This window comes from Neophocaena asiaeorientalis, unplaced genomic scaffold, assembly GCF_003031525.2.
Source record: "Neophocaena asiaeorientalis asiaeorientalis breed wild unplaced genomic scaffold, Neophocaena_asiaeorientalis_V1.1 scaffold152, whole genome shotgun sequence".
Taxonomy (NCBI): domain Eukaryota; kingdom Metazoa; phylum Chordata; class Mammalia; order Artiodactyla; family Phocoenidae; genus Neophocaena; species Neophocaena asiaeorientalis.
Genome location: NW_020185338.1, coordinates 1548358 through 1575667, shown reverse-complemented (window position 1 = coordinate 1575667; position 27310 = coordinate 1548358). Strand labels below are relative to the sequence as shown.

At 46.6% G+C, this 27310-nt stretch overlaps 1 protein-coding gene across 1 annotated transcript in view; it reads left to right on the top strand.

Annotated features, from left to right (window-relative positions):
- Positions 1-26363, top strand: part of DGLUCY (D-glutamate cyclase) — a 51757-nt gene extending 25394 nt beyond the window's left edge. Inside the window, 4 exon segments of the mRNA XM_024736236.1 lie at positions 339-487; positions 4343-4465; positions 18380-18531; positions 25541-26363. Of these exon segments, the coding sequence (XP_024592004.1) occupies positions 339-487; positions 4343-4465; positions 18380-18531; positions 25541-25690 (574 nt within the window). The 3' untranslated portion in view covers positions 25691-26363.
- The last annotated feature ends 947 nt before the right edge of the window (positions 26364-27310 follow it).

Genomic DNA, 27310 nt, shown 5'->3' with positions numbered 1-27310 from the left:
CACAGGCTCCGGACGCACAGGCTCAGCGGCCACGGCTCACGGGCCCAGCCGCTCTGCGGTATGTGGGATCCTCCCGGACCGGGGCACGAACCTGTGTCCCCTGCATCGACAGGCGGACTCTCAACCACTGCGCCACCAGGGAAGCCCTGATACTGTTTCTTAAAATGATCTGAGAGACCAACGCCCAGCACAGGCTCTGGCACAGAGTGGATTTTCAACCAAGTTCTGTAGGAAAGAAGGAAACGAAGACGGAAGGGTCCTTCGCACAAACACAGGAAGGCATGAGGTAGCCAGGCACCTGGCTCTCCATAAGGACCCTGTGCCCTCACCCCTGGCAGGTTTGACCATCTGGTGGCGATTGAGCGCACGGGAGGGGCTGCCGATGGCAATTACTACAACGCAGGGAAGAGGAACGCCAAGCACTTGGTGGACGCCATCGATGGTCTTTTCCCTGCAGTGCAGAAGACTTCTGGAATTTCATCAGCTGGTAAGCAAGGGGCACTGAGAAGGCGACAAGAACGTGTCAGCACTAAAGGCCTTTTTTATTGACTGTTGAACACATGACAGAAAAGAGTTATACGGGACCATTGTTTTCCACTTCAGAGTTGGTCTTTGTTTATTCTGGTCGGTATAGACAATGATGCTGACATTTAGAAATCCAGTGTTCCCACGAGCAGGAAAGGGAAATGACGCTTAACTGAGCAAATTCTATTTGTCCAACTCTAAAACATCAAAACTAATAAAAAAATAATGACAATAATAAGGTCAAGCCATGGTATATTATTTTGGTCATACAGGGTGAATGTACCATATGTATTCCGTACCACTTATGAAGTCTATTCATTTTTAAATGTATCTTGAATGTATGATCAGTGTGACATTTTGATTGCTAATAATGGGATCATTCACGTCTGTATAGAAATGTATGGTACTCAAAGAGGTTTTACAATCGTTGTATTGTTTAAGCCTCTCTTAAAACCTGCAGGTAAGGCAGGTATAGTTTCCGAAGGTGAGGCCTAGGGAGGTAATTAGGAATAGAGTCCAGACTCCCAGGGCCCTACCGACTATGCTTTTCGTGGGACCGTGTTGCCTTTATGAATTTCTGAAAGGCTTGATGTGACTGGGACGCCAGCATTCCTCCCCTGGGGTGGGAACCAGAGCATGGAGAAATGAAGGCACGTTTGTCGTGTTCCATATTTACTTTTTCTGTCCATTCAAACACTTCAGAATGTTTCCCAGGCCCATTAGTTGCCTTTGGCTTTTGGGGTTTTGATGAGACAATGAAAGCCTTCCTGGCTGAGTAGAAAATTTCTGCAAATCGCCCTGGTCTTTCCCAGAAGAGGCCTTGGGTGTGGTGCCCCCAGTGCGGCTGGCTTATGCTTCCTGCCTCTCTGGGCTGGGGAGGCCTCCCAGGATAGAGCGAAAGGGCTTTCTGTGTCCGCACGGGCCAGCAGGGTCCAAAGAAGCTGTAGAGCAAACACTCTTCACCCACTGAATGGACCCCCGATCTGTGCTCTTCCCCCTAACGATGCCCGCAAGATCCCAGAGGAAGCAGGTGGAGCTGGCTGTGCTTTCAAGCTGCCCCCTTTTTGGACCCCTGGACCCTTCTCTTGGCCTCAGGAGCCTGAGCCCCTCCTGTGGCTGACCAGCCCCCTGCTCAACAGTTACCCCCCAAACCCTCCTTTCCCTCCTTTGCTCCATCAACACCCCTGTTCCTCAGTTCCACAGGCAGCTGCCTTGTCAGGGAATCACACTCAACTGAGAATCAAGACACCCATGTTCCACTCACTACCCAGGTCCCGCCCCTCTCAGAGACTCTGTAAAGTGAGGTCAAGTCCACAGACAGGACACACCTGAGGAGCGAACAAGATGAACTTCATAAAATGTTAAAGGGCAGAGACAGAAATAGACAAGATATCAGTGCTAGGTGTTGTTCTTTTCTTTCATTCAGTGGACTGTCATGGATCTAGAAAACTGTTCTGAGAAAAATCCTCAGGGTGAGGACCTAGGGCATCTGGTCATCCACAATCATCGCATTCTTTTGGCCGAGACCAGGTCTCTGATGCCCAAGGTGAGTCAGCTCCAGGCCCCTCTCCACCATCACGCAATGAATGCTTGCCTCTGGTGGAATTCTTCCACGTATTTGTAGAAATAGACACAAACACAGTCATACAACAATTCTGTAGGCTTGAGGGGCCCAGCCCTCTGTCCTTGGGGCACTGGGATAATCCCCTTGAAGCAGCTGCAACCATCTTCCAGAGGCAGATTCAGCTGACCTCTAGTCTACAGACTCCTCCAGAAACACTTGAACGCAGGACGAAAGGGTGTTCCTAGGGCGCCACCTCAAAGGGTATAGGCTGCAGGGCGTGTTAGAGTTTTTTTCATCTTGTTCCTACAAGGGTGGAGTTACCTGGTAATTACTTCTAACAAGTTCACCTCTCTTGAACACCGTTTATTTCACCAATGAATTAAATAATATCTGACAGGGCTTCCTTGGTGGTGCAGTGGTTAAGAATCCACCTGCCAATGCAGGGGACACGGGTTCGAGCCCTGGTCCGGGAAGATCCCACATGCCGCGGAGCAACTAACCCCATGTGCCACAACTACTGAGCCCACTTACACCCATGTTCCACTCACTACCCAGGTCCCGCCCCTCTCAGAGACTCTGTAAAGTGAGGTCAAGTCCACAGACAGGACACACCTGAGGAGCGAACAAGATGAACTTCATAAAATGTTAAAGGGCAGAGACAGAAATAGACAAGATATCAGTGCTAGGTGTTGTTCTTTTCTTTCATTCAGTGGACTGTCATGGATCTAGAAAACTGTTCTGAGAAAAATCCTCAGGGTGAGGACCTAGGGCATCTGGTCATCCACAATCATCGCATTCTTTTGGCCGAGACCAGGTCTCTGATGCCCAAGGTGAGTCAGCTCCAGGCCCCTCTCCACCATCACGCAATGAATGCTTGCCTCTGGTGGAATTCTTCCACGTATTTGTAGAAATAGACACAAACACAGTCATACAACAATTCTGTAGGCTTGAGGGGCCCAGCCCTCTGTCCTTGGGGCACTGGGATAATCCCCTTGAAGCAGCTGCAACCATCTTCCAGAGGCAGATTCAGCTGACCTCTAGTCTACAGACTCCTCCAGAAACACTTGAACGCAGGACGAAAGGGTGTTCCTAGGGCGCCACCTCAAAGGGTATAGGCTGCAGGGCGTGTTAGAGTTTTTTTCATCTTGTTCCTACAAGGGTGGAGTTACCTGGTAATTACTTCTAACAAGTTCACCTCTCTTGAACACCGTTTATTTCACCAATGAATTAAATAATATCTGACAGGGCTTCCTTGGTGGTGCAGTGGTTAAGAATCCACCTGCCAATGCAGGGGACACGGGTTCGAGCCCTGGTCCGGGAAGATCCCACATGCCGCGGAGCAACTAACCCCATGTGCCACAACTACTGAGCCTGTGCTCTAGAGCCCACGAGCCACAACTACTGAGCCCACTTGCCACAACTACGGAAGCCCGCGTGCCTAGAGCCTGTGCTCCACAAGAGAAGCCACCGCGATGAGAAGCCCACACACCGCAACGGAGAGTAGCCCCCGCTCGCTGCAACTAGAGAAAGCCCACGCCCAGCAACGAAGACCCAACATAGCCAAAAATAAATAAATTAAATTAAATTAAAAAAAAAGAAAATTTCTGACATTTACTTATTCTAGCATTTATTATGCTAGAATAATTAACAGACCTTCTTGTGCCTAGCAGATTGGCCTTTATTCTGTGGTCTCTTTCAAATGCTAACAGGCCACCCCTGGGGTGTGAATTCCTCATTATGCTGCTTCACATATTAACCAGGCGCCTATCTGGTGTAGATTAAAATTAACTAAAATGACACACATACATTTCACATACTTGAAACAGAAGGCTTTAAATTACAGAATTGACTTTAACAAACCTATACCCGTTCCCTTCTGCCAATGGAATGCTGTCTGGTCACAGTAATGAGACTCAGGGCCTTGTGGCCCCTCCCTGAGCCGGAGCTACTGGCAAGGAGAGGAAGTCCTGGGTGCCACCATCTCTCGTGGACCTGGTGCCCCATCTGTGACTGGAGAATGTGACCCAACAGTGGACACGGCCACACTCTGCTGAGTTCCAAACCTGGACTCCTTTTTAACTGGAGAAGTTTCTAGAATACCTGAAGAAGTCCAGCATCTCCTGGTAGTGTGAAAATGTATCCAGAGCCAACCCCTTTCCCCACCCTGAGGCACGTGTGAAGGGGCTGCTCTGTCCCATAACCATGCCACATTTTGCCTGATCCTGTGCCCTGACTCAGTTCCCTTCCCTCCAGGGGTCGGTGATGGAGGCAACGAGCTTGGGATGGGCAAAGTCATGGAGGCCGTGAAGAGGCACATACGAAATGGGGACGTCATTGCCTGTGACGTGGAGACTGACTTTGCGGTCATCATCGCTGGTGAGTGCTCAGACGGCCAGCCAATCTGGCAAGGCTGCCCGGGGGAGGGACCTGGCTTGGAGCCTGTCCAGCCAGAAACTCATCTCCTCCATGAGTGGAGTCTAGAGGGCACCAGGGTAAGAAGGGGACCTGGTTCTTAGCCTCTGGCCTCTCAGTCATTCAACAAACATTTGCTGTGGGCCAGACATTGCTCTGTGTACTGAGGCTGGAGCAGCAAGGGCCCTGCTCCACGGAGTGCCTGCTCTAAGTGTTGGGAGATGGACAATGAGCCCTAACAAAGAAATATACCAGATGGTGCTAAACAGTGAGAAGAGCTACAGGTAGATGAGAGAGAGTGACAGGCAGGCCACTTTAGATCAGTGCTCTGAAGAGGGGTCATCTCTGCTTTTATCTGTACCTCCTGTGGGGTGGAAAGGAAGAGAACAATCTGGCAAACGTTTGGAGGATGCAGGAGACTTCAGCTCTCCTTTCACTTACCTCTGCCCCAGGCTTCCCTGCCCCTCCCTGCAGCTGCCCTTCCCATCAGAACCAACCTTTCCTGTGTCTGGGTCCTTCCAGGCCCCACCCTTCCTCCCTTGACTTCGTCACAAGTTTCAGGAATTTTGACCCATACCTGAGAAAGGCCCTCTCCCTTTTCATTGTCAAAGTCAAAAACAGCCGTGGAGATAAGCAGAAATATCTGAGGGTACCAGTGCCTGGGTAAGAAAACGTGAACTGTAATTGACAAGTTGCTGGAAGCTTCGTGTGGACAAGTCTGAGAGTTAGAAGCTCCAAGGGGACCTAGTCATAGGAGGCTCCCACCTTCTGTGAGCTTTACCTTCACAGGCTCTACCAGGTCCACACTGAATATTAGAGAAAAATCCCCTCATGCTTTAGGTAGGGGAGGGGAAAGTGAGCCATTTTTGAAATACACCAGAGCACCTGTTCTTCTGAACAACGCCTGCCCTCGGAAGAAACTATTATACCAGAGCCTAGCCTGCTAGGGTTTTAACAGAGCCTAACTTACCTAGGGGAGAGAAATACCCAAAAGTAGATAACATGCAATAACAGATGGATAATGTAAGCAGAGAAATGGAAATTCTAATAAAGAATCAAAAAGAAATGCTAGAGATAAAATACACTTGTAACAGAATGAAGAATGCCTTTGATGGGCCCATTAGTAGATTAGACACAGCTGAGAAAATAATCTCTGACCTTGATGATATGACAATGGGAACTCCCTAGACTAAAAAGATAAGAGAAAAAAGATTGAAAGGAACAGAAAAGAATATCCCAGCCACAACTACTGAGCCTGCGTGTCTGGAGCCTGTGCTCCGCAACAAGAGAGGCCCCAATAGTGAGAGGCCTGCGCACCGCGATGAGGAGTGGCCCCTGCTTGCCACAACCAGAGAAAGCCCTCACACAGAAACGAAGACCCAACGCAGCCCAAAATAAATTAATTAATTAAAAAAAAAATCCCAAGAATTGTGGGATAACTACAGAGCTGTAACCTATTTGTAATAGGAATCCAGAAGGAGAAAGAGAAAAGAAATATTTGAAGCAATAATGATTGAGAATTTTCTCCCAAATTGATGTCAGACACCAAACAATAGATCCAGGAAACTCAGAGAATACTGAGCAGGATAAATGCCAAAAAAACTACACCTAGACATATGTTCAAATTTCAGAAAATCAACAATAAAGAAAATATCTGGAAAGAAGCTGGAGGAAAAAAACTCTTTACCAATAGAGGAGCAAAGATAAGAATTATATCCAACTTCTCCTCAGAAACCATACAAGCAAGAAGAAAGTGGAGTGAAATATTTAAAGTGTTGATAGAGAAAAATCAACAACCTAGAATTATGTATCCTGGAAACTTTTCCTTTATAAGTGAAGGAGAAATAAAGAATTTCTCAGACAAACAAAAATTGGGGGAATTTGTTGCTAGTAGACCTGTCTTGTAGGAAATGTTAAAAGAAATTCTAGGGACTTCCTTGGTGGTGCAGTGGATAAGACTCTGTGCTCCCAATGCAGGGGGCCTGGGTTCGATCCCTGGTCAGGGAACTAGATCCCACATGCATGCCGCAACGAAGAGTTTGAGTGCCGCAACTAAGAGTTTGAATGCCACAACTAAGGAGCCCACCTGCTGCAACTAAGACCTGGTGCAACCAAATAAATAAATAAATATTTAAAACAACAAAAAAAGAGAGATTCTACAGAGAGAAGGAAAATTATATTGGTCAGAAACTCGATCTACACAAGAAAGGAAGAGCATTGGAGAATGAATAAATGAAGGTAAAATTAAAATTTTTATTTCTCTTATTCTTTTTTTTTTTTTAATATAAATTTATTTATTTATTTTTGGCTGTGTTGGGTCTTCATTTCTGTGCGAGGGCTTTCTCTAGTTGTGGCAAGCGGGGGCCACTCTTCATCGCGGTGCGCGGGCCTCTCACTATCGCAGCCTCTCTTGTTGTGGAGCACAGGCTCCAGACGCGCAGGCTCAGTAGTTGTGGCTCACGGGCCTAGTTGCTCCGCGGCATGTGGGATCTTCCCAGACCAGGGCTCGAACCCATGTCCCCTGCGTTGGCAGGCAGATTCCCAACCACTGTGCCACCAGGGAAGCCCTTCTCTTATTCTTAATTGATCTAATGGATAACAGTTTGTTCAAAATAATAATGGCAACAATGTGTTCAATAATATGTGCTTATGTGTATATATGGGCATATATATATTTTATATATATATATATGAAATGAATGACAGCAATGATACAAGGGATGAGAGGGAATAATTAGGAATATTTTGTTATTATAACATGCTTGAGCTACCTGTGTAGTGCTTATTTGAAAGTGGACCTGGATTCACTGTAAACATATATTGCAAACTCTAGGGCAACCACTAAAAAAAATTTTTTTAAAAAGAAGTATCATTGATATGCTAAGAAAGGAGAGAAAATAGCATCATATAAAGTGTTCAATTAAAACCATGAAAGTCAGAAAAAATGTGAAAGACAAAATAGGAAAAAGAAAAAGGGCAACAAATAGAAAATAACAACAAGTATGGTAGATAGTAATCCAACCATATCAGTGATCACCTTAAACGTCAATGGTCTAAATACTCCAATTAAAAGACAGAGATTGTCAGAGTGGATCACAAAACAAACCCAAATATGGTTGTCTCAAGAAACCCACTTTAAATATAAAGAAATGTATAGATTAACAGTAAAGGTTTGGAGAAAGATATACCATGTTAACACTAGTCAAAAGAAAGTAGGAGCAGCTATATAAATTTCAGAGAGAGCAGACTTCAGAACAGTTCAGGAAAGTTACCAGGGTTAGAAGGGGCATTACATAATGATGAAGGGGTAAATACTCCAAGAGGACATAACAATTCGTAATGTGCATACTTCTAAAGTGTCAGGCAAACACTGATAGAACTGCAAGGAAGAATCGATGAATCCACCATTATAACTGGAGACTTTAACACCGCTCTATCAGAAATGGACAAATCCAGCAGGCAGACAATCCATAAGGGCATAGCTGAACTCAGCAACACCATCAATCCACTGTATATAATGGACATCTTATGCCCTACCTCATCCAACAACAATAGCTTACGCATTCTTCTCAAGCTCACATGGAACATTCACCAAGATAGACTACATTCTGGACCATAAATACCACCTTAACAAATTTTAAAGACTAGAAATCATAACATGTCTGCTGTCAGATCACAGTGGAATCAAACTAGAGATCAGTAACAGAAAGATAGCTGGAAAAATCCCAAAATACTTGGAGATTAAACAGCACTCTTCTAAATAACACATGCATCAAAGAAGAAATCTGAAGAGAAATTTTAAAATATTTTGAACTTGATGAAAACACAATTTATCAAAATTTGTGGGGTGCAGTGAAAGCAAGGAAATTTATTATATCGAATGTGTATATTAAAATCAGTAATCTAAGTGTTCACCTTAGGAAACTAAGAAATGAAGAGAAAATTAAATCCAAAGAAGGAACTAAATAATATCAATTAAAGCAGAAATCAATGAAATTGAAAACAGGAAATCAATAGAGAAAATTAACAAAACCAAAAGCTGGTTCTTTGAAAAGATCAACAAAATTGATAAGCCTCCAGCCAGACTAACTAAGAAAAAAAGAGAGAAGACACAAGTTACTAAAAATAAATGAGGGCACATCACTACAGATGCCATGGAAATTAAAAGAATAATAAAAGAATGCCATGAACAACTCTGTGCCCATAAATTTGATTAAAAATGACATACTGGGCTTCCCTGGTTGCCGCAGTGATTGAGAGTCTGCCTGCCGATGCAGGGGACACGGATTCGTGCCCCGGTCCGGGAAGATTCCACATGCCGCGGAGCAGCTGGGCCCGTGAGCCATGGCCGCTGAGCCTGTGCGTCCGGAGCCTGTGCTCCGCAACGGGAGAGGCTGCAACAGTGAGAGGCCCGCGTACCGCAAAAAAACAAAAAATGGGCAGAGGACCTGAACAGACATTTTGTTTTTCAAAAGAAGATATACAGATGGCTAACAGGCACATGAAAAGATGCTCAACATCACTAATCATCAGGGAAATGAAAATCACAACCACAATGAGATATCACCTCACACCTGTCAGAGTGGCTATTATCAAAAGACAACAGACAACAAGTGTTGGTGAGGATGTGGAGAAAAGGGACCCTCGTACACTATTGGTGGGAATGTAAATTGGTGCAGCCACTATGAAAACAGTATGGAGATTCCTCAAAAACTTAAAAATAGAACTACCATACAATCCAGCAATTCCACTCCTGGGTATTTATCCAAAGAAAATTAAAACACTAATTAGAAAAGGTATATGCACCGCTCCCCATGTTCACTGCAGCATTATTTTCAATAATCAAGATACGGAAGCAATCTAAATGCCCATCGATAGATGAATGGATGAAGATGATGTGGTATATATATATAAGGGAATATTACTCAGCCATAAAAAAGAATTGAATCTTTCCATTTGCACCAACACAGATGGACTTAAAGGGGATTACGCTAAGTGAAATAAGTCAGACAGAGAAGGACAAGTACTGTATGATTTCACTTATTTGGGGAATCTAAAAAACAGAACAAATGAACACACATAACTGAACAGAAACAGAGTCATAGATACAGAGAACAAATAGGTGATTGCCAGGGGGTTGGGGAGGAAAGAAATAGCTGAGGGAGATTAAGAAATACAAACTCCCAGTTACAAATAAATGAATCATGGGTAGGAAATGTACAGTTTGAGGAATATAGTCAATAATTACCTAATATCTTTGTATGGTGACAGATATTAGCCAGACTTACAGTGGTGATCATTTTGAAATGTATAGAAATACAGAATCTCTATGCTGTATACCAGGAACTAACATAGTGTTGTAGGTCAATTACACTTCAAAAACAAACAAACAAACTGACAGAAAAAGAGATCAGATTTGTAGTTACCAGAGAAAAAGAGTGGGGGGAGGGGGAATTGGATAAAAGTGGTCAAAAGGCACAAAGTCCCAGCTATAAGATAAATAAGTACTAGGGATGTAATGTACAACATGATAAGTATAATGAACGCTGCTGTATAAGTGAAGGTTGTTAAGACCATAAATCCTAAGAGTTCTCATCACGAGGAAAACTTGTTTTCTGTTTCTTTAATTTTGTATCTATAGGAGATGATTTGAGTTGATGGATGCTCACGAAACTTGTGGTCGTCATTTCATGACGTTTGTGAGTCAAATCTCTGTGCTTTACATTACACCTTAAACTTATACAATGCTGTATTTCAATTATATCTCAATAAAACTGAAAGAAGGAAATGTAAAACTTCTGCTCTGCAGAAGACAATGCCAAGAGAATGAGAAGGCATAGACTTGAAGAAAACATTTACAAAAGACGTTTCTGATAAGACTGTTACCCAAAATATACAAAGAACTCTTAAAACTCACTAATAATAAAATAAACAGTCCAGTTTAAAAATGAGCAAAAGACTTGAACAGACACCTCACCAAAGAAGACGTACAGATGGCAAGTAAGGATATGAAAAGATGTTCAACATCTTATGTCTCAGGTCTCCACCGTGGGTTAGCTTTTCGGCTGGGACACCCAGACAAACCCTACCCCTCAGGCGTGCCGAGCTTGCTTGCTGTCGGCACGTCTGTTATTTACTAGTCCCCTTTATCCTGGGGTCTTGGATCTCAGTGGAAGGGAGCCTCTGGAGAATCTCTTTGGAAGTCCCCAGATTTCCTTGTTTATCTGCCACACAGAATGTAGGTTCTCTGTATAATTGAACAAATCTCAAAGGCTTGGCCAACTGCATCACTGATGCGATTTTAGCAGCAGGTGAATTTCCCCAAAGAGAAAAGGTGATCCCAGTTGGCAGTGGGGAGAGGAGGCTGTTATCTGGAATGAGAGTTTCAGATGAAAATCTGTGGTTTGGGGCTGAGAGAGATGGAAAGGGGCCCATCCAGTTAGGGTTGGGAGCTGCTGGGGCCTGAAAGCAGAGAAGTTTGTCTGCTCCTTCAGTTCAGCAAAGACAAGAAAGATCAAGGGCTCCGGAATCAGTAAGGAGATGGCAGCTCTTATCTCCAAGCTTCGCTAGCCTCACCCAGAAAGTGAGTCTCTTTGAGGATTAGAGAAAGCCTTTTCCAAGTCACCCAGGCTGGCCCTGCGCTGGGTAGTCACAGCAGATTTGCTATTCTTCTTCCAGGAGGGGAAGTCAAGAGGGGGCAGGTAGTGGATCTCCCAAGGAGAGTGAATAGGAGGCACAGAAGCCCTGCTGACTCCATCCTTGGTTCTTGACACCAGGGCTGGTCAGCAAGGTGTCAGGCCCAGCCCTAGGCAGACAGGTATGATGGAAGTGAGAAGAGAAAAAACCCACGACAGGGTCCACAAGCGAATGGTGCCTTGGCCCTAAAGGTGTATTCTTCTGCGCTATCTGGTGCCTCTAGAGATCAAAGTTTGCTGTGGGACATCACAGGGGGCCTCCCAGAACAGGCTCCTGAATACGGGCTCAAGCCTAATCCCTTTTCCTGGTCTTGGGGACCCTCTCAGCGCAATCTCCCTGATCTCCACTGTGTATCCCATGATCTAGCCATGCTTGAATACAGCATAGCTTTCACTTTTTTAATTGAAAAGATGACGTAACAATACTATAGACATTCTCAGAAGGCGGTAGTGAAGGGTGACGGAGGACAAACATACTGTCATCTCATCACAGCACAATCAGCATTTCTTCGTTTTGCCTGTTGGCTTCTAATTCTTGCACTCAGTACAAACCCACTTTTGGCTTCTGACTGACCTAGGAGTGATCTTTAAGCACAAGAAGAAGTGATGCAACACAGCGTGATGGGGCTGTTACCTAACCCCTCTGATGGTGGGCTTCCGTGCAGCGTGAGGGATTCAGGTTAGCCATAAGGGAGAGTTCTGGAATGGCTTCCTGGGGTTATAGCTTGAATGTTCTTCTCTTCTGGTCACTAACAGTGCATAACCCAGATGGTTTAGAGCAATGGTTCTCAAACTTTAACTTGAATCGGAATCACTTGGAGAGCTTATTAAAACTCAGTTTGCTCCCCTATTCCCTTGTTGAGTTTCGATTAAGTCAGTCTAGGCTGGGGCCCAAGAATTTGTGTTTCTAACAAGTTCCCAGGTACTACAGGTGCCACTGGTCTTGGGACCATTCTTTGAGTTCTGCTGCTTAGAGGCAGGGTGATGAACCTGTTGGGGAGCAAAGTTTGTGACCCCAAAATTTGTCTCCCTGGGGCTTCCCTGGTGGTGCAGTGGTTAAGAATCCGCCTGCCAGTGCAGGGGACACGGGTTTGAGCCCTGGTCTGGGAAGATCCCACATGCCACGGAGCAACTAAGACCGTGCACCGCAGCTACTGAGCCTGTGCTCTAGAGCCCATGAACCACAACTACTGAAGCCCACACTCCTAGACCCCGTGCTCAGTAACAAAGAGAAGCCACCACAATGAAGCCCGTGCACCGCAACAAAGAGTAGCCCCCGCTCACCGCAACGAGAGAAAGCCCGCGCACAGCAACGAAGAGCCAATGCGGCCATAAATAAATAAATAAATAAATCTATTTTAAAAAAAAAAAAGAAATCTGTCTCCTTGGCATGAGGATTAATTTAGGATGATCTTTAAAAATTTTTTATTGGAGTATATTTGATTTACAATGTCGTGTTAGTTTCAGCTGTAGAGAGGATGATGGTTTTTAAGAAACGGAAGACTCAGGAAGTTTTTCTTTTCAGCTCCCCCTTAGCTGCATAAAGAAGTTAGTTAAAGGGCCTGTTCCCAGAATAGAGCTACAAGCAGAGGTATCTGTAGAGAATACGGGCTAGGTGCAGTGGGAGAAACTCAGCATGGCCTAGAGATCCAAGCCCACCCTGTGTCCTGTTGTCTCTACGTGACCCAGCAAACATTTATTTGCCAAACATTTGCTTTTCCATCTCCATGTGCATTGCCTTCCTCCCCTTTGAAGTCCCAAACCAGTACCCCCAACATCCTCTTTTGTCTTTAGCTGAGGATGGTATTTAAGATGAGGGGCTTCGGCCATTTGGGTAAACTTTTCAGATCTCCTGGGCCTCTCCCATGTATACATGTTATTAAACTCCTGTTTTATTTTCTCCTGTTTATCTAACTCATGTCAATTTAATTCTTATACCAGCCAGAGGAACCTAGAAAGATGGAGGAAAATTCCTTTCTCCCCGACAATTGGCATAATCACCAGGATTTCCCTTTACTGGCTGGATACTGCTCTCCCTGAAGCTGCTGCGGCTAAGAGATCCTGGGACAACTGACAGAAGCCACAGACGGTAAGAGTTCTTGCCTGTCAGTCAGTCTCCCAGGTCTCTGCTTGCAGCGTCTATCGGAAGCGAGAGTGGTAAGAGCCCTTTACTGCTTTTCTAAAGTTAGACTAACAGGAGGAATATTTATGGAGCCTAGTTCCTTGGACCCAGAGACTCTTGTTTTGAAAACTGGCAGAATACTCTTGATCTGTTGATCCTTTTCCTCCCAAAGATGGTTATTGTTTTTCTTTATCTCTCTATTGTGTTGTTTGTCATAAGAAGGAAATTCCATAGGGTAGGACGCAGGCATAGGTCCATTAAGCTTGCTGTCCAGGCTGGCCCCGCACACTGGTGAGTTTGCTAGTCTCAAAAGAAAAAAAAAAAACTGGATGAGTTTTTTTCCTTCCATCTTATTATACATCCTGAAGAGCTTGGTTTGCTGACCAGTGAGAAAACTCTCTCTGGTCTCTGCCATCAGAAGGGTACACATACTGGTATGCATTTTGCAGTCAGATAGACTGGGATTCCAAGGAGCTGTAGCTAACTGGTCAGAAGCCCAGGTAACAACCCAGGCTTCTAACTGGCGTCTCTTTGTGTGGCCATGCCAGCTCTCAGGGGAGTTTGTCATAAAGGGTCCAGTCCATAAGGGGCCTTTGTTGTTCAACCTTTGTTGCTTCATTAGTGATGCAACAAAAGTCTCCACTTCCTTAGACTATTTTGGGGAGTGAAATTTCTGGATCTCGTTAGGGCTGTGTCCTTTCCATGCTTGTGGGATGCCTCTTTCATCCAGGCTAAGGCATAAAAAGACTTATTGGTTTGTGTTGCTATTAAGATACTATTCGTCAATAGCAGATGATGGATCCTTTGAATTGGAAAAACTTCTAAACTGGTAAATTTTTAAGAGAACTCTCATTGTAAACAGCCGTTTTATTGGCACCTGTGGAAAGACCAAATTAAAAGGTGGAAACAAAAAAATATAATGGCTAACCCTGAGAACTCCCTTAATTAAAAAACAAAACAAAACAAAAAAGATTTGGGAAACCTTATCAAATTTGGTGTCTCAGCTTCCCCTCATGGATCTTACAGATGCTAATAAAAGCATTCAGTTAATTAACGAGGGAATGGGAAGAAACCAAGGGGAAGGTCAAGGTACTCTTCCCCAAAAGGTAGAAAGTGTTATTAAGAAGGTAAATAAAGCAAATATTGAAAGTTGCAGAATAAAGAGGAATCAGAAACAGAAGACTCAGGGGACTTGTCCCAGCAGGATGGAAATCTTCAGATGGCTATTAAGAAATGGGATAAGTAAAATGGACATTGATGGGATTAAAATAAAGGTTTTTAATACAGCACTATCTAAGATTAGGTGGGCCAAAGGGATGCTCTTTGATCCCCAAAACATTAAAGGGCCCCAAACAAGTCCTCTCTACTTACTTCAGTTGGGAGAAATATTTTAAACTGGAAGGCAAAAATTACAATGCGAAACCTAACCAACAATCACGGGGCAGGAATTAGGTCGATTAATTGAGTTCAAGATTGACAGAAGGGCCTGGGTCCCTTAGCGCAACCCCTCACTGCAGACGCAAAGCCTTTTACACAAGAGTGGGGAGATGGCAGGGGGATGGAAAGAAGTTTCTGGAACTCCTTGGTGCCAGAACCTCACAAGCTGTGGTACCAAAACCCATTAGTGGAACCCTGACTTGGGCTACAACAAGATTGAGAAAAGTAAAAAGTACAAGAGTTAATAAGATTATAAAAGTCGGAATGTTTGAGTGGGTGTTATATGAAGAGGTTAAACGACGTTGCTGCAATGCTTTATGGTAATGGATGTTATGGCCAGGAACACTTCTCCGACCCAGTATTGTAAGACTGAGACTTATTGATGGGGTCCTAATGGAAGCTATGGTCAAAGGTATAAGAGTTGATGAAACTGAGGTGAAAGCTTGTAAGAAAATTGCAATGTTTGAATGGGATTTATGTAAGGTGGTTATGTGTCTTTTGCCTGATTGTATTGTCGGGGTAGACATTGCGTCTCCCTGGGGAATGTTTCCACTGCTTGGTATTGTAAGACAGGGCACATAAATCCACCCTTTGGGCAATGTTAATTAGACATGCTAATGAGAGTCAGTAGGGTTGCCTGAGCCCACACAATGTGAGATGAAAACTGGGGGCTGATACTGGGGCCTGATGGGAGCAATGGTGGAGGCTTTTTGCCCCTCGGGTGAATTGGTCTGGGGTTGACTTGAGGACTCATAAAGAGGGCCTTTACTGAATACCTTGTGCAGACTTTTTGAAGGCATGATGCATTGATCTCTGAAGTTCTAAAACATAGAAATCTTTTGATTTCCATTTTAATTGGAAATCTTCTCCCTGATATAAAGAAGCAAATTGAAGAAAATATAGTTGGATGAGCAGATCAGCCTTTTGATATCATTTAGGCAGTAGCCCAGTTCTTTGTGGAATTGAAAGCAACTGTCTTTGTCTTGTACATCTCTACAAAATCAGAAATGTAAGCACAGCCCACAGTCACCTGAGACTGAGCCTGGGCAATCAATCAGTAGAGCCTGGGGGGAAAAAGAGCTTTTCAAAAGTACTAACTAGACTTCCCTGGTGGCACAGTGGTTAAGAATCCGCATGCCAGTGCAGGGGACACGGGTTCGAGCCCTGGTCCAGGAAGATCCCACGTGCCGCGGAACAACTAAGCCTGTGCGCCAAAACTACTGAGCCCGTGAGCCACAACTACTGAGCCCCTGCACCAGAACTACTGAAGCCCGCGCGCTGTAAGACCCATGCTCCACAACAAGAGAAGCCACCACAATGAGAAGCCTGTGCACCACAAAGAAGAGTAGCCCCTGCTTGCCTCAACTAGAGAAAGCCCGCTTGCCTCTACTAGAGAAAGCCCGAGCGTAGCAACGAAGACCCAACGCAGCCAAAAAAAAAAAAAATTACTAACTGCTGGAAGTGCTCCCTCACCAAAAATCTAATTCACATCTTCTTTAATTAATATTATTTGTCAAGGACAAATACAAATCTTAACGTCTTTTCCACATATAGTAAAAAGCCTTTGCCATCTGAGTGGATAAACTTAACTTATTGCAACTGATGTTTATGAACTAGTGAGTTTTTTATTGTTATACCTGATTCATGACTAAAGTCTTAAAATGAAAGCTACGAGGTCTCTGGTTGTGTCTGTCTGTATATCTATGCATGCATGTTATAGATAGGGTATTTTTCTACCTTCTGATGGTATTGCCACAAGTAACTTGTAGAAGAACTCTAATTGGCTTAAAAGGAAGCACTTTTGAATTAAATATTTCTAAATATAACAGACTAACCCAAATATTTTTCGAGTTCACACGATCTAAGATTAACCTTTAGTAAATAAAAGCAAACTTAAATTTACTGCTTTAAGTAAAACAGGCATGTCTTTAGAGTTATCAGCATTAAATATAAAACTTTTATTCTACCTGGGTTTACTAATCAAATAAGTTCACGTTATGTCTGTTACGAAGTTTATCAGCAAGAAGAATAGCTTGGGATGATAGTTGACTTTAATGTCTCATGAAGTTTTCATGAGTACTCTAAACATAATTGTTGGGAACAAATGATTTAGATAAATATTGATATACATGGGGTAAGACTTAAAAATAACTTCGAAAATCTTTTGGTAATTTAAAACTTTACAGTTTTTCTAAGGTAAGTTAAATGATGGGAATTCATTGAATGTCTAGATCATTTCCAAATAAGATAAAATACTGAAAATTAATTGCTAAACAAGTCTAAGTTTACCTACTTTTGTCTTCTTATTACAAAAAAAAACCCTAAAGATGTTTGGGTCTATTATACATTATGAAATGTATTAAAAAAATACTGGTAGGGCTTCCCTGGTGGCACAGTGGTTGCGAGTCCGCCTGCCGATGCAGGGGACACGGGTTCGTGTCCCGGTCCGGGAAGATTCCACATGCCGCGGAGCGGCTGGGCCCGTGAGCCGTGGCCGCTGAGCCTGCGCGTCCGGAGCCTGTGCTCCGCAACGGGAGAGGCCACAACAGTGAGAGGCCCGCGTATCGGGGAAAAAAAAAATACTGGTATAACAAACAGTTCACAATTGCTTACTTCTGAGTTTTCACTAGAAATTAAGTTTTCTAAGGGTTAAGAATTCTAATTAATATACCATAAAACTACTAAAATAAATAAGGAAAACATCTTCATATGTAAGGAAAATGTTTAAAAGGTATAAGGAAAATGTTTAAAAGGTATAAGGAATGGGAATGCATTTTGTTAAGGGAAAATAAAGTGAAAAGTTTAAAAAGGGCTTCCCTGGTGGCACAGTGGTTGACAGTCCGCCTGCCGATGCAGGGGACGCGGGTTCGTGCCCCGGTCCAGGAAGATCCCACGTGCCACGGAGCGGCTGGGCCCGTGAGCCATGGCTGCTGAGCCTGTGCGTCCAGAGCCTGTGCTCCGCAACGGGAGAGGCCACAACAGTGAGAGGCCCGCGCACCACAAAAAAAAAAAAGAGGAAAAGCATAGGACAAAGTTTGAATGTGATTAAAAAAAAGGATTTGTAGGTTTATGGAAAAGGAACTCTAAGAGTTTTGTGTGTAGTCAGGACTGGCAAAGATTAGAATATATTCAATTGAGTGAATGAATTTTAATATTAAAAGTAAGCTGATACAAAATTAGAATCTTGTTTTCTCTCTGTGTTAAGAAGACAAAAGTCTGCTCTTGATAATTTATAAAATGTTTTTCTTTACCTTTGATTAGTCTGCCTGTAAAGAAAGGATTTTATGTTTTATCAAAATAATTTCCTATGTTGTTTTTATTAGGTCTTTGATTACTGGTTTGGTCCCAAACCAATGCCCCTAAAATCCTTTTTTCTTTAGCTGAAGATGGTGTTTAAGGTGAGGGCTTCAGCCATTTTGGTGAGTTTCTCTAGTCTCCTGGGTTTCTCCTGTGTATATGTGTTATTAAACTTTTGTTTGACTTTCTCCTGTTAATCTGTCTCACGTCAATTTAATTGTTAGACCAGCCAGAAGAACCTAGACGAGTAGAGGAAAATTTCTTCCTCCCAGGCAAATGACATGACTTTTGTGATCCTATGATGGAATCTTTTTGTTGTTGTTCCAGGCGTTTCTAACTGGGGAGGTTATGCCTTGGCCTGTGCACTGTACATCCTGAGCTCATGTGAGGTCCACAGACGTTATCTGAGGAAGGCAGTTGGGCCCTTCAGAGCACCTGGAGGACAGAACTGGACTCAGGCCCTCCCATCCATCACTAAGGTAACATAGCCCAGCAGGCAACTCTCATGGATGCAACTTTTTCCCCGGATGAGGAGTAGACATGGTATTTCAATCCATAAGCCAGGGGCCAGCACCGCTGCTGCCCATCAGAAGCCAGAGGCAGAGCCTGCCTTAAAACAAAGGTCTCGGGCTTCCCTAGTGGCGCGGTGATTGAGAGTCCGCCTGCCGATGTAGGGGACACGGGTTTGTGCCCCGGTCCGGGAAGATCCCACATGCCGCGGAGCGGCTGGGCCCGTGAGCCATGGCCGCTGAGCCTGAGCGTCCGGAGCCTGTGTTCCGCAACGGGAGAGGCCACAACAGTGAGAGGCCCACGTACCGCCAAAAAAAAAAAACAAAAAAGAAAAAAACAAAGGTCTCCCATCAGGCAACCACTGGACTGGACTTTGACCTACTAGTGACTCTAAATCACTATGAAAGATCTCATATAAATGACCATTTTCCTTCTAATTTGACGTTAGGCAGGTTGCTTAACCTCTCTGAACCTCATTTTCTTCCTCTGTGAAAGAGGGGCAGTCAGCATTCTTGGAAGGATGGAATACCTGACCCATGGTAGGCACTTCATAGCGGTAGCTGGAGGTGTCCTTAGCATCTCCCTCCAAGGAGTTTACAACCCGGCAAGGGCACTGACACCTCCGCTGGCACCGTCAGCCATCCTACACGGTGCTAAGGTGTGAGGGCCCAAGGTGGCAAGAGGACCCTGTGCGCTGAAGGCTGGGAGGGATAAAGCCAGTGGAAGGGGAGGCATCTGGGCAGGAAGACCGGAGGGAACAAAAGCTGGGAGATGCGGACCAGCTTAGTGCTGGTTTGGGGAGACTGCTCTTGAGGTTGGCAACAGTAAGCCAGGGTGTGATAGGAGCAGAGGAGGGCTTCTGACCCCAGCGTCCCCAAAGAGGGGGCCCGCAAGTCCTCTGAAACAGTTTGCAAAATTGTTTCATACATGGATTTTCCTAGGCAAGAAGCCCTAGTTTCATCAGAGTCTCCAAGTAGTCTGGGGCCATTAAGAACCCCTGGCAGAGGGAGGTCACATGAGCCAGACCCAAGCAAACCCGACTCCTGACTGAGGCTTCTAGCCGAGAAGTAATAGGGAGCCACGCGAGGGCTTTGAGCGAGCAACCGGGGTCCCACTGGGTGGCTTTTGAGTGAGCTCCTCTGACTGCAGAGCCAACTGTGAAGGGCTGCGTGCAGTTCCAGGCATTCCCCATAGACCAGCGCAGAGGCAGGACACACACGCACACGTACACACGCACGCACACACACCCACACACGTGCACATGCATGGCTGACTTACGTGAACTCACATATACGTGCAGGGAAAACAAAAAGAGAGAAGGCCAGCCAGCCCTCTAAGTGGTTCCAGCATTCTGCTCCCGGTCCTGGACCCCGGGCAGCGAGATGCGCTCCTGGAGACTTGACTGTTCCTACCTCAGGCCTCAGTTCCCACGGCTCTCGTGACACAGATTCCAGCCTCAAGCCCCCTCCCCAGCGGGTGCCCCTCGCAGAGCTGGGACCTGCCCACCCCGGAGAGAAGCTGGTGGCGTGTCAGTCTCTACCAGGCACCTTCTAGGGGAATTCTCCAGAGTAACTGGATCACGGGAAATTGGGGCCAAAGCCCAGACTTTACATCTAAATCCCAGGTCCCAGGTGACTTCACCTGTGAGTGGACAGCTCCGCCTGAGGGCAGGCAGGCAGGAGTGGGGGAGGGCTGGGGACACCTGGAGAACAGCAGAGGGAGCTGGGGTGTCTGGCCTGCTGGAGAGAGGATTTGGGGGGTGCTGAGATCTCAACAGCTTCCTGGGGGAGGGGCACAGATACCCTCCTCGGCCGCGTGAGAGACACAAGCAGGCCAGAAGGCAGAGGTTCTGGTTCACTGTGAGGAAGAGCTTGTTCTCCTCAGAGCTACTGCCCAGGCCTGCGAGGAGGGAGCGCTCGGACACAGGGAACGGGTCAGTGTCGGGGGAGAGGTTTCTCGAGTTCCGTCAGGCTGACCACAAGGCCACTCCCAGACAGTCCAAACAGTCTCATGCAACTTAAGGCTGCCCCAGTCTTATCCCACCCAAAGGCATAGATCGCTAAATGAAGAAAAAACAAAACAAAGAAAACCTTCTGGAAATCAGGAACCAGGTCTTTCTTATCTGCTTTCCCAAGAACTAGTGGAGGGAAACCCAGTGCTTGGTAAATCCTTGTTGAATGAATGAGTGTATGAATGAATGAATGAATGAATGCCGTGCTTTATTAAAGCAGTGATTCTTCCCAGTTTATAGGCATATTTGCTTTCCCAAGAACTAGTGGAGGGAAACCCAGTGCTTGGTAAATCCTTGTTGAATGAATGAGTGTATGAATGAATGAATGAATGAATGCCGTGCTTTATTAAAGCAGTGATTCTTCCAAGTTTAGAGGCATATAGAGGACCTTCCAGACAGCAGGAATCACCTCAGGGGCATCTTAAAGAGCACGGTGGGGCCCACCCCAGGGCTCCTGATTCAGTAGGTCTGAGATGGGTCAGAGAACCTGCACCTCTGATAAGTTCTCAGGCAATATTGCTGCTGCTGCTGCGGGGACCACATTTGAGACCCTGGACTAGAGGGTGGGTTCCCAGCGTCGTGGCAGAGGCTGCTGTGGGGAGATGGGAAGGCGATCCCGGAGCAGGAAGGTTCCTGAGCGTTGAGCCTGGAGACAGCAGCTGAGACGGGGCTGGTGCTGTTGCAGGTCCCCCAGCCAGCCAGCAGCTGAGGTCCTGGGGCCCCTCGCTTGTGCGAAGCATCTGCGTCCAGAGCCCCTCCCTGCCTCCTTCCTGTCCTTCTTTTACATTGTCTTGCACCCTTTCTGCTCCCTTTTTCCTTCTGCCTCTGTGTCTGTCTCCCTCCTGCACCCGCCCCCATTTCTCTCCAACACCTCCCCGGATTGGTTTGTTATCCTCACTTTACAGAGGAGGGGGCGGAGGCTCCGAGAGGGAAGGTGGCTTGCCCAAAGCCACACAGCTAAGAGGCAGAGCTGAGTCTAGGCTCTCTGACCCCATACTCTGAGCTCTTCCTGATGTGGCTCAGTAGTTTCCTAGTTTCCGGCAATGCCAGGGTGCAGGAGAGGAGGGGAAAGGAGGAGCCGCGCAGCTAAAGTGACATTTTCAGGGGAAATGGTCTGCCCTAAAGGGGCCCAGAGAGCCTTCTATGCTTTCTTTACACTTCCTGGATCTGAATTGGAAAAAAACACTCAGAGGGCCGCCTCACACATGATTCCTGATTCATGCAGACACAAAAGACAGAACCCAGCCAAACAAGTTCACGCAGCCCCACACTTACCCTCTGGGGATGGAAATTCTCCTTCCACATTTCCACCCAGTCTTCATAAATATATTAATAAGGTACCACCCTTATAAAGAAAATAAAAGGGAACATCATTAAACCAAAATTACAAACACATTTTTGTATAGCCCCTCCTCTGGGCCAGGCCCAGACTTGTTCTGGGAGATAACGAGGGGTAAAGAACCCAGGGTCCACGGGGCGGGGGGGCTAATTTCAGGAGCTGGGATAGAACTGTGAACACTGCTTGTGGGGACACAGAGAACAGGTGCTTGGCTCGTTCAGAGAGCTCAAGGAAGGCTGCCTGGAAGAGGTGGCACTGAACTGGGTCTTGGAGGGTGAGTAGGATATAAGGAGCCAGGTGAGAAAGCGTGGGAAGGACCTTCCAGACAGCAGGACTCACAGAAGTGAAGGTGCAGAGACATGAAGCAGTGCATTGTGCAGGGGATAACTAGAGTCGTCCTACTGGAGGTCAGTGGGTCACTCCATGGAGAGCCCTGGGTCATCAAGAGATGCCGGACAGAACTGTGGCCTGAGTTTTGGTGAAGTTTGGCTGGTTAGGAGCAGAGGAATGTCCCTCAACCCTGTTCTGTGTGTTGCTTATAAGAAGGGCCTTCCATATTCAGCGGATGTGATCATGACTGCAGCAGGAGTGGGCACCATGTTGAGGAGCCCAGGGAAGGTGGCCACCACCATCCAGGGCATGCCCTGCCCACTCTGGCCCTTGGCTGTGCCCCAGGGGTTTTACTTGAGGGCAAAACAAATTGTTGGAGGACATTTCCTAGAGCTTATCAGGAGCCAAGAGCTGATTGATGACACCTTACAGGAGGGACTAAGGATGGATGGATGGATGGATGGATGGATGGATGGATGGATGGATGGACAGACTGCTGGTAGGCTGGCTAGCTGGATGGATGAATGATATGATAGATCAATGGATAATGGTTGGATGGATGATACAGAGAGGCAGGAACATGACTTTTGGCCTCATCCTGGCTACCATTCTCTTCCAGCACGTTCACCCCACTCCACTTTCTTTATACTTTTTAAATTGAGGTACAGCTAACAGAGTAAAGCACATAAGCTTCAGTGTACAGTGGGTGAAGTTTTACACACGTACACATCCATGCAGCCACCACCAAGGTCACAATGCAGAGCAGTTCCAACTTCCCAGGAGGCCCCTTTCTCCCACCCCACTCTGAACAGCAGCATCGCCTGAAAATCAGCCCGTTATGCTCCAAGCATGAATCAATAGTGACACCCACACACTCAGCCTTGACATCCAGAACTCATCCTGGGGCCTCTTTCCACATCCACAATGAACTAGGCCCCAGGCTCTGCCCCCTCTGCCCAATTCAGTCCTCTGTCCCTCTCCTCCTGCCCCACCGTCTCAGCCTGGACTGGTGTGGCAGCCCCCAGGCCCTGTGTCTCCAGCCACTCCCTGGTCAGTTCTCCTCCCCACTCCCCGCCCCACCACCTCCTCTTGGTGGGGCCTCCTTGAAGATGGTCTGGTCGTTTAAGGGTTCCTGGGAATTTGCAGGCAATCACTGTTGGCCCAGCTGCTCCCTGTGGCTCTTGGAGGCTGAGTGCCAGCCAGTTCCTAAGCTGTTGACTGATCTCGTGCACCCTGAGGACCCCCAGGGCTCTACTGGGACCCAGGAGGTTGTGAATGGTGGGGGCAGGCAGTGTGCTAGGGGGAAATGGCCCTGTAGTCCCAGGAGCCTTGCCCCATAAAGAGAGGATATGTCCCAATGGAGAAGAGAAATGGGAGAATAAAGTCCAGACAATTGACGGAAGATGCCATTCTGGGCTGGGTACCCCTGGGAAGGGGCTCTTGGACAAAGGGCTTGCCTGGAAATGCTCCGGGCCTCCCTCCGACCTTGGGCCCCAGGGAAGAGTGGAAATGCAGGTTCTCAGGCCAGGTGCAAGTAGAGACAGGTCCTAGGTGATATTTGCCAACACTTTCTCCCTTGTTCTGAAAAGTTTTCAGTGAGTGCTTCCCACAGCCCCTGGCTCGGTTCGCTCCTGCTCTTGTCACCTGTGGTCCTAGTTGCCCCTCCTCCAGAAAGTCCTTCTTGAGCCACTTCAGTAAATGGGGTTGGAGGCCCCTGCTCTGCGCCGTGATCCCCATGGACTGTGCCTGCCTGATCAGTCGTCTAGAATGTGACGCCCCCGGGAGTGTGGGGAGCAGGGACCACGTCACATTCACCACTGTATCCCTGGTTCGGGTCCTGGCACAAAGCAGGTGCTCAATAAAACTTCGATGGGTGGCGGAATGAATGAGCAAATGCCTGAGCAGGAAGATGAGAACCTTCCTCTGGTCTGTCGTGATCCACCTGCTCTAGATCCTTTTGTCCTCTTCCTTTGTCTGTAGAGGAGAAGAAGGAGGTTGTGCTTGACTTCTGCCTCTCGGGCACCATCTTCTCTCCTGTGTCTTCACCTAAGACCCACCTTCCTCAGGGGGACCTGAACTGCTCAACAAGGGACAGACACGTTAGTGGCTTAGACAAGTGGTTCTTTGGCACCTTGTTTTTGGAGGGAGATGGAAGAAAGCAAATCAGATCACTTTTTAAAAAAAATCAACAAGTCAAAGGAAGAAAGCTCTGGGCTAAAGACCAGGGGACCCAGCCCTGCCAACTATAATCCACCTCATTTCATGAGCACCTACTGTGTGCCAAGGACCGTGCTAGGTGCTTTACTTGCATTTTCTCTTTTTTTTTTAAATTAATTAATTAATTTTGCCCGTGCCGTGTCTTAGTTGCGGCATGCGGGATCTTTAGTTGCGGCACACAGGATCTTTAGTTGCGTCTTGCGGACTCTTAGTTGCGGCATGTAGTCTTCTTAGTTGCGGCATGTGGACTTCTTAATTGTGGCATGTGAACTCTTAGTTGCAGCATGCATGCAGGATCTAGTTCTGGGATTGAACCCAGGCCCTCTGCATTGGGAGCGCAGAGCCTTACCCACTGGACCACCAGGGAAGTCCAGCATTTTCTCATTTAATCCTCACAACAACCTTCTAAGGAGGCATTGTTATTATCATCCACCTCCCCATTATACAGATGGGGACACTGAGGCACAGAGAGGTTTAACACACCTGCCAGGAAAGACCCAAGTCAGATCTGTCTGATTGTAAACCACTCTGCCTGCTGGGCCCAGGATGGGGTTGCATTTTCTCCGTGGCTCTGCTCCCTCCAGATTCTCCCACAACCGTGCCGGGTAAAGTCTAGAAGGTGACTGAAGCAGGGCTAACAGAGGCTAATAGCGAGGAGGAACTCTCAGGAGGAACAGGGGCCTTCCTGGCACAAAGGCCATTGACAGATAATGCAGAGCTGGGCAGGGCTAGGTTGGCAGGAAGTAGCCAAGCTGCCCCTGCAGAAGTGAATCTTTAGCGTCTGTTAAGAAAATGCAGATTTCCATAAAAAACATACTATATAGTTACATGAAGAAACAGCCCAAACTGTTCAAAGTAGCAGCTTCTGGGGAGTGGATTGGGGAGCCCATGAGGTGTGATGTAGGACACTGTTACTTTTCACTATGAGTCTTCCAGTGGCGTTAGTATTTTTAAACAAAGAGATTATTTATAAAAAAGAGATTATGTCAAGTCAAACGTTCTTTTTCCACTTATAAATGTATGGATTTCTTTCTTTTTCCTCCCCCTCCACTGCTTCTATCTCTGCCCCATTTCTTTCCAGGAGGAAAAAATGTTGGGCACCCTGGTGCAGCATGGAGTCTGGAGCGGAGTCTCGGGCACCCTAGGCATGGAGGTGGACGGGCTGCCCTTCCATGGCACTCTCGCCCAGATGATCCAGAAGCTGGTAGACATCACCATGGCGCAAGGGTGACCATGCACATTACAGGCATGCGGGTTGCGTATTAGACGGATCTAGGGAGGAGTTCCCTGAGGGCCCCAGCTTTCTTCTACAACAGCCTTGCAAATAAACACTGGCCCTGGGTGAGCAGCGTGCTCCACACTGGCCTGGGTCACGCGTGCCCACCTCCTGGGTCGGGGTTGGGGGCGGCGGGTTATGCAGGTGATGTGGACGGAGTAAAACAGTCCTCTGGGGTCCCCAGTTTTGGCTTTTATTCCTAAGTGCCAGGAGGCATTGATTTCAACCTCTTCACCCTGGCTTCTTCAGGCCACCCACGCAGTCTGCTCTGAGAGTCTTCTGACCAATCACTAACGGGGACGCCAGTGAGCAATGAATTTCCAGGCAGACACAGAGGGTCCGGAATAACCCCCCAGGCTAATTAAGAAACAGCAAAATGTACAAATGTGTAGTGTATATTACGAAGCTCTGGGGCTTCACTAAAGGTTTACTCATCACCACCACCAACAAAATATTTATACCTTCGAAATGCTCTCTTTTTCAAACAACATTCTGTTTATTTAGGCAAAAGATTTATCTCCATCCATCACTTCCCCTGTGCCCCTCCCCCTCCCTTACTCCCTTACATCCTGATCCCCCGCCGCAAAGCCTGACACCTCTCCCACCTCCTTCCCATCTGCTCACCCCCCACTCCAGAGCCAGACTCTGCCCTCCTTGCATAGAAGGGCAGTCACATTCCTGGAGCCCGGGGGTGGGTCAGGACCTTCCAGGGCTTAGATCACTCACAGAGTCCTCTTGGACAACTCATCGGTTTGCCCTTATCTCCTTCACAACTTCCCACTGTACGTTCCCCGACAAAATCGGAAGCGGAATCCCTGACCACGTCCCGTTACATTCACGTACTGAACCAGTACAGTATCTTGTGCTGGATCATCTAGATGGGGTAATGGAAGCAGCTTTTGGCAGGAAAGAGCTTTTGTCTTGTCACTTTAGCAAAATTATATTGTAACTAACTTAAACCAGGCACCCCCTTGCTAAACTCATCTCTGGCCCAAGCACAGCTTTCAAACCTTTTGCTCACACAATACCATGCCTAAGATGTTGGTTCTTTCTGTAGATCAAAGAAGTAAAAATGAAGAATAATTAACAGATGACCAGATCTCTTCCCTAGCTTCCCCTTCAGTGATCTCAAGAACAAACTATGTGAATGAGGTAGCATCTAAAGAAAGATGACAAGGAGTCAGCGAGCCTTTCACGCAGTGGGAGATGTCAATGAGCTTGATGCCCTATCTCAATGATTACCTGAGATGACTTTCCTTTTTCCCTTTAAAAACTTTCAAGGCCAAGCAGAATCTTTGGTGCTGGTTTTGGGGACACTAGTCCACCTTCTCCCCAGATTGCAGGCTTTCTGATTAAAAGCAACATTTTCCATTTCTACCAACACTTGTCTCTCGAGTATTGATTTTTGAGCAGCGAGCAGCTGGACCTGAGTTCAGAAATAGTAGTCCATGGGCTTCCCTGGTGGCGCAGTGGTTGAGAGTCCGCCTACCGATGCAGGGGACGCGGGTTCGTGCCCCGGTTCGGGAAGATCCCACATGCCGCGGAATGGCTGGGCCCGTGAGCCATGGTCGCTAA